The sequence below is a fragment of the Mus caroli genome, chromosome 5 (genome assembly GCF_900094665.2).
Source record: "Mus caroli chromosome 5, CAROLI_EIJ_v1.1, whole genome shotgun sequence".
In the NCBI taxonomy this organism is placed as follows: Eukaryota; Metazoa; Chordata; class Mammalia; order Rodentia; family Muridae; genus Mus; species Mus caroli.
The window spans coordinates 64,827,421-64,838,514 of record NC_034574.1 but is presented as its reverse complement, the minus strand read 5'-3'; the positions used below and the strand labels follow the sequence as shown (position 1 = coordinate 64,838,514).

The following is an 11,094-nucleotide window of genomic DNA, read 5'->3' as shown; positions in this document are numbered from 1 at the left end:
TGGGGGGCGCTATGGGGGACTTTTGGGATAGCATTGGAAATGTAACTGAGGAAAATATGTAATAAAAATATTAAAAATTAAAAAAAAAGATTACTGGGAAGGTCCCTCATTTGAATGACTTGGTACCCTAATGAAGGGAGAAATTTGGACACATAAACACATAGAAAGAATGTGAGCAGACTTGGAGATTCCAGCACTATATTCAAGGATAGAAGGCTCAAATAAAATACCCTTTCTCTCAGCTCTCAGAAGAAGCCAGGTCCACCAAGATACTGATGATTCCAAGCCCCAAGTTATGAGCCAATAAAATTCTGTTGTGAAAGTTATCCAGTTTATGGATCTTTGTTATAGTAGCCCTGTAACCTCCTAGCAGCTAGACTTTAATCTCTTGGTAGAAGTAGACTACACAACTGTTGAAGTGTCCATGCCCAACCACAATACCACAAACAATGAATCAAAACCCTATTAAGCTAAGATAGAACATAACAGGGGGTAAAAGGATTCAAAACAATCTGGTTCCAACAAGTTATTATTACTAAAGGCATTAAATAGGAACCAGGAATCTACAGTCTTTTTTTTAAATACATTAATTAAATACAATATGTAGTTTTTGAGAATACATTAATCAAATGCAGTATGTATTCTCTTTGGCCTACTTGAAAAAAGAACAAATAAGAGCAAGAGAGATTTCCTAGAGGGTAGAACATGGCTCCTTCAGCTAAACTCTAGTCTCTGATGATCCAACACTATTTTCTTTCTACCTTTCACAGACACCAGACATACATTTAATGCATAAATATATATGCAGGCAAAATACCACCACATATAAAATATTTTTAAAAGGTAAATAACAAATAATGAGATTGGATACTTTGGGTCTTCCTATATTGATATTTATAGAATTAGCTCCTTAAAATGTATAGCTCATAGGCCTGAGGCAACAGTTAAATATGGCAATGTAAGTGGAGTAACAAGTGAAGTGTGGAACTATAGTATGGTCATACACACACACACACACACACACACACACACACACACACACACACATATATATATATATATATACATACATATATACATATATACACACACACACACATATATATATATATATATGTTTATATAGTTATAGATAATTATGCTAGAATATCTATAAACATTACTTAAAATGACATGGTATGTACAGCTTACTCACAGGATGTGTACACATCTATATATAGACACTCAGTCTCACTATGTGAATGGGCTTCCCATTTGTCTGCTGAAGCTCTCACATAATCTTAATCTCATATGGCCCTGAACTCTTCTGGTAGACGATAGAGGAATATGTACTGTGAATTAATAAACGGATAGAATTGGTAGAGTTAAAAGTGGAAGACAGAAGGAGTGGGAGGTGTTCTTGGGAAGTTAAGTACTCCACTAAATGTCTCCACATAATTCAATCATTCTATGCCTGCCACTTTTAAGGAAGAAACAAACACAGTTTTTAACCCCCACATGTATAGGCCTTGGAGAGAGCTAGTATATGCAACCATCTGTATGGTGTTTGCACAAGGCATTGGATACATATGGTCACTGATAGCAATGATCACTCTTTGCTAAAAAGCCATCATTTAGACAAAAGAAACATTGCAGTTGACAACTCTGAGTCAGGTAAGTGCATTCTGAAACAATAATATTACTTTTACAAACATTTACTGGGCAATCAGTTAGTTTGAGAGAGGCTGGGGGAAATGTACTTTTTATATTTCCAACAATTAAACAATCTGGTTTATATAAACAGCTTGATCAGCTCCAAGACACCAAAAGGTAAAGTGTCATAAAAGAGTGCAAACCCAGGGATCTTAGTAAGATTAAAATGTAATGGCGTATAGAATGAGAGTTTTTTTCTAGGTTACAGAGAATGTAGTCATCTTCATGGAAGGAATTTGAGAGGGGCTATCCAGATAAAGATGTAAAATATGAAAAAGTTATCATGAGGGGAAATCTGGACACAGACACAACAGTGAGACTATGCAAAGAAGATGGGATGCCTGCCATTTTCACAACAATGGGAGAGGACTCAATCAGAGCCCCCTTCAAGTAGAAAAGGAGGGACCTTTCACTAAGACAGTAGAGTTGTATAATGTTGCCCCATTATGTTATAATTTCCAGGAGACATTTTTCTTTCAATACTCAGTGCATAGTTGAGTTTGAAGTTTCTTTGAGGTCTTTAGAGAAACAACTAGAAGTTTTTGGATTCCAGATAGAGAGTTAAAACCAATTTTGTTTGGGTTTTGAAGTCACAGATTTGGCAGGGGGTTTCTAGCATGTTCTGTAGGAAGATAAAATGATACTAATAAATATGTAAGAAGGTTGAGCAAGGAAATTGGCCAAGAAGTGACAGAGAGTGAGGGAAGCTGTTAATTTAGGTTGAAGCAATTGTTTATAAGCTGGAAAGTTGGTTAAACAGTAGAGGCAAGAAGCAATAGATTAGGTCTCAGGGATGAGTATGTCTTGCAGTTTGTGATGAGTTATTAGGATGCTGATGGTTTTGTTATCACCTGGGACAAGAAGATTTCCTGGTTTGGACAAAAAAACAAATGACACAAAATAAGTAGTGTGTAATGTAGAAATGCAGAACATTCAGATTTAGGTACTGGGTACACAATTTAAAAATTTCCTTGAAACTTGCTGGATTGGGGTTTTAGATACTTACTATGGTTCAATTCCATGAGCAGGTCAAACCTGGAATAACTGTGACAGCACATGCTAGAGACAAAAGATACACCCTCAAGCCAGGTCCAGTCATCATTAAGTCATTTAATGAAAATGAACAGAGAGTGCCAATGTCTATAGTAACTATGGACATAGCTGCTTAAGCAAGAAGCATGGGTAGGAGGCTTGCTGAGGGCGCCTGTGAGTGCTTAATGATAGAGAAGAGGAAACCCAGGTTCTGAGAAGTTTAGAACTCAAGTAGAAAGCTAAGGTGAAGGAATAAATAAAAGAGAAAAGTCTGATGACTTAAGCAAAAATGAGTGCTGTGTCTGAAGACTGTTCCATAATAAGATTAAATGCTATTGTTAAGAGATTGGCCTAGAGAGAAAAAGAAAACCTCCTCAGACTGAAATGCAAAGAAAGAGGAAAAGAGGGAGAATTTTAAGAACTCAATATGTAACACTGAGGGACTTGTTCGGAAAAATGAATGGTTTTGCCAACTTTCAGAGGATACAAAGTTCACAGTAATAAAGTAAAGCACCAACTCCCATTTTAAAAGACATAATAGTGGTGGCAGGGTTACCCCTTGAAATAATACATTTTGTCACACCAGAAGCCACTAAAGAGCAAAGGGCATAAGGACCTGTTGCATGATAGTCTAGTTACTCAGTATTATCCAAGTTCAGATGTCCTTCTGTTAGAGCATTTACAGAATAAGGCACTATACACTGAGCATAAAATTGGACTCAGAATAGTTTTCAAATCTTATAATTTCATATTACTTAAAAATAGCACTTTATATTGGATTTGACTACAAAAAATTGGTTGAAGAATGTTGTCTTAAAATTATGGAAAAGCTGGCTAAAGGGCCAGTGGGTACATCAATCCTGTCACTGCTAAAATTACTTGTTAATATATGGGCCCATTCATAATGACCATTAGCTGGACTTATGAAAATGGATAAAGCTATCAGTATCATTCTTTCAATTACTCATGCTTAAAGTAAGTACTTTACAGTCCTAAAGATGCCCAAACATATGTTATATGGTAAGGACTTTCTGCTTAAGAATGATAAATGATAGACATTCTTTTAAAAGGCTTTTATGAGGAACAGGCAGGTTTTCATTTTTACAACTAGGAAATGTTATGTCAGAGGAATTAAAGTGAACAGGATTTAATAGATAGGATGATTGATGAAATTTGATAGAAGCTCATGGAGTGGAAATGCTGACTAGGGGGACAGCGATGGCTTAAGCTGCAAGTCTCTTCTTTCCTCATTCCAGATGTTGCCTGCTTCAGTGAAAAGCCTCCCGAGTCCTAGAAACCTATTCTCAGGGTCAGAATAGCAAATGGATACACATATGGAGCATGCAGTCAGAGCTTTTCTAATTGGACAACTGTATCTCAGTTCTAATCATTAGTAGCCCCAGGAGTCAGAGGGCAAACCTCAGAAGGCAAGTTTCCAGTATCAAATGAAGCACAGTTTAGAGAACTGTGACTTGGGGCATACTATCTACTCAATCTCATACTAATTACTTTATAAGGTCTTTTCTGTAATAAGTTAGGGACTGTTAAACCATTTCTACAAATGATAACACCTTAGGCTCACCAAATTTGCTTATTTTTCAAGGTCAAGCAGTCTGTAAACTGTGACAATGAAGCCCAACCTCTATCCTCTAGATTTAGATGTCACATAATCTCTGTTACACTTTTGGTCTCTAGTATGGTAACAGCTTCTGGTGAAAGAAAAATCAAATCCACCAGAGAAGACAGAAGAGAAGTAAAGAAGGAAAAAGACATATCCGAGTGGAGATGAATACTTTAAGGAGGAAGAGGGTTACATAGAGAGATTAGAATTCATGTAATGGATGCTTAATTTGTGTTCCTCTTTGGAAGGTCATTGTCTGCTTGAACACTAAAAGGTACACGGGTTTGGTTTGTATTTGAGGAGAAGAAGGCAGTGATGTATAACTTGGAAGGAGGTATTTACTATTAAGTATATTTGGATGGGACTAGAATTGATAAAAAGAGATTTGAGAGGCAAGATACTTGAATTTTGGTTCTTATTCTGCTATTGCTTCCTGGTGGTCTTTAGATAAATTGTACCCTTTCTTTGTGTAAATTTTCTCTTCTTTTTCTACTTTTATTCTAAAATTTAATACATTTATATAATCCATCTTTATCATGTCTACCCTTTACATGCCTTTCAACCCCATGCCTTCCTTTAAAATTTCACATATATTTATATGGATGTGGAATCACCTACTGAGGCATGAAGAATCTACTGATGGTCATATTTCTAAACAAACCCAGAACAAAACCAAACCAACCAACCAACCAACCAACCAACCAACCAACCAGCCAGCCATCTAACCAACCAACCAACCAACTAGCCAACCTCCAACCTACCAACCAACTAAGCAAACAAGCAAAAATCCTGGTGACCTTCTTTCCTTCCCCAGCCATCAACTACAAGGAGCTCTCAGCCAGGGTTAAGGTCTAAGGAGCTCCTCTCCACTGCATGTTAAACTTTTTAACTGGCTTGATTGTGTCAACTATGAATACATGTGTGCAGTAGCCACAGCATGTCCAAAGAAGAGCATTTCAGGTTGTGAAAGAAAACGTGTGTTCAACTCCATAATTGCCCAGTGTTATCATTCCTGATACAATTCCCACTGCTAGAGACTGCCAATAATTTCTAAAATACTTGAAGTGAAACTCTAAACTGTGACGTTATTATGATTTGACTTCTACATTCATGTCATATTTTACATCACTGCATAAAATAGTACACAGGGAAATGTCTCCAATGAAAAGTGTTCTTATACATTCATGTGATAGACTACCTTACTCACTTCAAAATCTGTTTAAGGTCTATACCTTAAAATAGAGCTACATGTTGTTTTCCAGCAAAATATTGATGATAAATTCCATAGCCTTCCTTTGCTTTTCAAAGGGCTTATCAAGGTTATTCCAAAGCTTTAAGTAAGTCACAATTTAGTTACATTTTTTTTTGTAACAGTAGAAGTAAAATTTGAAACATAGCTTAAAATTCTGATTATTAGGCCATCAGTTACGTAGAGAGTAATAATAGACCTCTATAAATGTTTATAATATCTTTATGACTCAGTAAACAAGCAAAATAAGATGAAAACCCCATTATGGTATAAATATTGCTGATATAAGACAAAGATAATATTATCTTTCTACATGAATCATAAACACATAACAAAGTGTGATACAGAAAGCAATTGATATAAATTAGAGATAGCCCAAATAAATAGAGAGATATCTTTCATGAGTTGCATAGATGTATAATTTTATGATGTCGGTTCTTCCCATACTAATCAGTTGACTCAGCACTTCTCCATAGCAGACTTTCTTGTGATAGATGGAACGTATTCTAAAACTTATAGCAACCTGAGCATATCGTTAAATTTCAAACAACTTGAAATGTAAATATAAGATAAAAGGGGCATATGCATTTTGCATTCCTGAGTTGGCCCTGAGCCACCTGCATTAAAAGAGGGTGACCCTGTGTAAGGATAAATAAATAGCCAAGTGTGTCACATCTGAGTGTATAAAATCCCCCTGAATATTTGATCAATGTTATCAGCACAATTCAATGATGAAAATTCATTTTCAACAAATGAACCCCGAATAAACTAGGCAACTCTAGAGAACATACAACCCCTACCTGTAACTCTTGAAAAATGTCTCAAAATAGTTTAGGATAAATTTTAGACTTAAATATAGATACAAAAATTTAAAAAAAAATGAAGGAAATAAAGACACTATGACTTTTCTCAAAAGTATCCCAAAATTTCTAATTTCTTCAAGATCTGTTTTGTTTTCTTTCATAATTAATTTTATACAACACTCAAACTCTATTCCAGATCTGTCCTGCTAGCTTTGAGCTAATCATGCATTTGACTAAAATAGATGTAGCTTTAAATCTATTTACAGTAATACATTTTACTAATTTGTTTCTTATTTGATGGTATAGAAAGAACCCCTCACCTCCACTTGATGGGCAGTTGTCTACATTGAGCTCATATAGTCCCCAATATTTTTTCTATCTAAAGATATTAACTTTAACTACATACACAAGCAGTTCTCCTCCTTGCTTCTCTTGCTTCTACTTACTTTCAGAAAGACGATATAAAGCAGTGACATAAAATAAGGCAATAGGAAAGTATTTACCGTAGTCCATAGAGAACAGTTCCATCAGGATGCAGCCTGATCATTCGGTTTTTCACTGTGACCCCATGCACAAATGATTTCTTGTCATTGAGAAAGTAGGTGTCTGGTACCCAGAGTTGGTCAGCTACTCTGTTGTCAAGGGTCAGATTTAATGGGATTCCAGAATATGAAAGCCTCTTGTCCTTCCAAGACTGCTGGAAATACATGGTGAGTGTATAATCCTGTGGAAAAAAAAGAAAACAAATAGGAATTTTACCCACAGCATCATCTCAGGACCTTGGCTGAGAATCAGAGTGTGTGGTCAGCAGGAAGGCTCAGAGAGTAAAAATGCTTCCAGCACAAACCTGAAAGGCCGAGTTCATTTTCTGAAACTCATGTAAAGGTGAAAAATGAGGACAAACTCCACAAAGTTATCTTTTCACCTACACATATGTGCTATAGGACACATGTTCCCTGATATAACATCATATACAAAAATGCCAATAAGAAATGAAATAATAACTCCTATAAAAAGAATCTATGCATATGGTATTGTGGATGTCTAGAGTCCCTTCTCGTGTTCCATACAAGATATTTTTGAATACGTTGTCTTAAAAAAGAGAGTATTTTCAAACTGCAACACCTTTTGAGTGACTAGCACACTATTTAACTCTTGAATGTTACCAGCTGCCTTTCTCTAGTTATTCATAGTGACTTACACCTTGTTGGTGTGTCCTAAGGAGCTGTTATAATTCATATAGTGATGAAGATAATTATGTATCCTGAAGACTGATGTCAGTGGTATAAATGATCAAGTTTCATATGTTATCTGTGTTCCATGTGAAGAATGGATTTGTGATGGACTGGATTTATACTTAACACTATGCCTTCTTACACTGTAAAAGCTTATAGTGAGGACATCTGACCATACTTTTCTCTTGCAAAAAGTGACAGATATATCTGGCCTCAGTACATGGAGAACCCTACAGGAAAAGGATGGTGATCATTACCATAGTTCTTTAGCTATTCTCTCATTTTAAAGAACTCTAACACACATGTATAATTATTATTAGAAAATCTATTTGGAACAGTAAAACCATGAAGTGTTTCAGGTGTAAGTTCTAACATAAAAAATTGGTGACTGTGAATACTTTACCAATGATCAACCTACCGTACAACATATGTGAACTGGTCTTAATAATGAAATGGAAGGTTACTGATTTGAATAACGAGGCTTATATCTGGTCATCCCTTGTAGGGCCCCCAGCATATAATTGCATATTTCTGAAAAATAATGAATCTTAAGACAATACTGACCCCGACCCCAGATAAGCAATTTCATCACATTTAAACAATACACTCAGGCCCACTGCCACGATTGACTCAGAAACCATCTTGCATTTGTTCAGAGGCATTCCTCCTTGTTCAAAGGCAATAATTTCTACCCTTCATTTCTAATCATACACAGAAGCTTTGAACAAACTGAAACAGAAGCTCACCTTCATAGGTAGATGAACTCACTTCCCCACCCCTCCACACACATAGAGTGTCCTGACTTCAATAAGTCTCTCCAATAAGTAAGATTTTTACGATATGATCTTAGAGTGTAAAAAGGCATAATCTTGAGAATTAGGAGAATAGATTTCAAATGTTCTCACCATGAAAGGATAAGTATGTAAAGTAATCTTTATGTTAATTACTGTTTATTGACCTAAAGTATATACATTCTTAAAAACATCATGTCATTCATGATAAGTATATATAACATTTTAAAATTAACATATTAATGTTGAATGTTGTAATTGAACTATATCTGTGGTAAGTAAACAACAGGGAGCTAAGAGAGTAAGGTAATGTTACTATAAAGGGTATAAATGGGTAACCATCATAAAGGTGGGTATGTGTGCATGTCCATGTGTGAGAATGTGAGTGTGTGCATGAGTGCATATGTATGTGTTTCTGGGTCCTCCTCCCTTCCATCTTTGGAGGCTCTTTTATTTTCAATAGAGAAATAAGGAACTATATGCATGTAGTGAGACCTATGCTATACATAACTCAGTCTGCTTTAAATAAGTATTGAGTGAAAATTATATCACATTTCTAAGTTGGGCAATGACATCCCCAATCAGTAGTAAGAAATAATTTAAGAAAACCCCTGTGTGCTGATATACTACACTGATGAATGACTGGAACAAGTCCTTCTTTTTTTTTCTTCTTCTTCTTCTTCTTCTTCTTTTTTATTAGATATTTTCTTCATTTACATTTCAAATGCTATCCCCCAAATTCCCTATACCCTCCCTCTGCCCTACTCCCCAACCTACCCACTCATGCTTACTGGCCCTGGCATTCCCCTGTACTGGGGCATATGATCTTCACAAGACCAAGGATCTCTCCTCCCATTGATGGCCTACTAGTCCTTCCTCTGCTACATATGCAACTAGAGACACAAGCTCTGGGGGTGTGTGTGGAGGTGGTACTGGTTAGTTCATATTGTTGTTCCTCCTATAGTGCTGCAAACTCTTTCAGCTCCTTGGGTACTTTCTCTAGCTCCTTCATTGGGGGTCCCGTGTTCCATCAAATAGATGACTGTGAGCATCCACTTCTATATTTGCCAGGCACTGGCATAGCCTCACAAGAGACAGCTATATCAGGGTCCTGTCAAAAAAATCTTGCTGGCATATGCAATAATGTCTGGGTTTGGTGGTTGTTTATGGGATGGATCCCTGGATGGGGCAGTCTCTGGATGGTCCTTCCTTCCATCTCAGCTCCAAACTTTATCTCTGTAACTCCTTCCATGGGTATTTTGTTCCCCTTCTAAGAAGGAGCAATGTATCCACACTTTGGTTTTCCTTCTTCTAGAGTCTCATGTGTTTTGCAAATTGTATCTTGGGAATTCTAAGTTTCTGGGCTAATATTCACTTATCAGTGTGTGTATATCATGTGTGTTCTTTTGTGATTGGGTTACCTCACTCAGCATGATATCCTCCAGATCCATCCATTTGCCTAAGAATTTCATAAATTCACTGTTTTTAATAGCTGAGTAGTACTCCATTGTGTAAATGTACCACATTTTCTGCATCCATTCCTCTGTTGAGGGACATCTGGGTTCTTTCCAGCTTCTAGCTATTATAAATAAGGCTGCTATGAACATAGTGGAGCATGTGTCCTTATTACAAGTTGGAACATCTTCTGGGTATATGCCCAGGAGAGGTATTGCTGGATCTTCCAGTAGTAGTATGTCTAATTTTCTGAGGAACCGCCAGACTGATTTCCAGAGTGGTTGTACCAGCTTGCAATCCCACAAACAATGGAGGAGTGTCCCTCTTTCTCCACATCCTTGCCAGCATGTGCTGTCACCTGAGTTTTTGATCTTAGCAATTCTGACTGGTGTGAGGCAGAATCTCAGGTTTGTTTTGATTTGCTTTGATTTGATTTGATTAAGGATGTTGAATATTTTCTTTCAGGTGCTTCTCAGCCTTTTGGTATTCCTCAGTTGAGAATTATTTTTTTTTTTTAGCTCTGTACCGTATTTTTTAAAATAGGTTATTTGATTTTCTGGAGTCAACTTCTTGAGTTCTTTATATATATATATATTAGATATTAGTCCCCTATCAGATTTAGCATTTGTAAAGATCCTTTCCCAAACTGTTTGTGGCCTTTTTGTGTTATTGACTGTGTCTTTTGCCTTACAGAAGCTTTGCAATTTTATGAGGTCCCATTTGTTGATTTTTGATCTTACAGCACAAGCCATTGCTGTTCTGTTCAGGAATTTTTCCCCTGTGCCCATTATCTTTGAGGCTTTTCTCCACTTTCTTCTCTATAAGTTTCAGTGTCTCTGGTTTTATGTGGAGTTCTTGGAACAAGCCCTCTTTAACTTTTGCATTTCTAAGCATTTCTCCAGCTGGTAGCCTGAATTGGGGCCTCATGTTATGATACAAAGAGATATTAATAAATCATATTAATAACCTGAATAAAGCCTTTTTATAGATAATGATCATATTAATATGATGAACCACACTGAAAGATGTAACATATAACATTATCCATGTTTTCTTCCCTCTCTATGATGCAGCACACAAGATAATAACCTCTTTTTTCCAAGCTGACATCTGGTTTCCCAAGCTCTCTTCATTCATTACTTTTGGTTCACACAGTAACCTTGGGTGATTGACTAGTTACTCATGTAAAGAAGCTGTGGGTTATACATAGGAAATT

The 11,094-nt window shown here is 36.4% G+C and overlaps 1 protein-coding gene across 2 annotated transcripts in view; it reads right to left on the bottom strand.

Moving 5' to 3' along the window:
* The window catches only part of Gabrb1 (gamma-aminobutyric acid type A receptor beta1 subunit), a 464,459-nt gene that overhangs the window by 251,296 nt on the left and 202,069 nt on the right, over positions 1–11,094 (bottom strand). For both annotated transcript variants that reach the window (XM_029477413.1, XM_021162619.2), the window contains exon 4: positions 6,901–7,121. In XM_029477413.1, the coding sequence (XP_029333273.1) occupies positions 6,901–7,121 (221 nt within the window). The remainder of the gene's footprint in view (positions 1–6,900; positions 7,122–11,094) is intronic.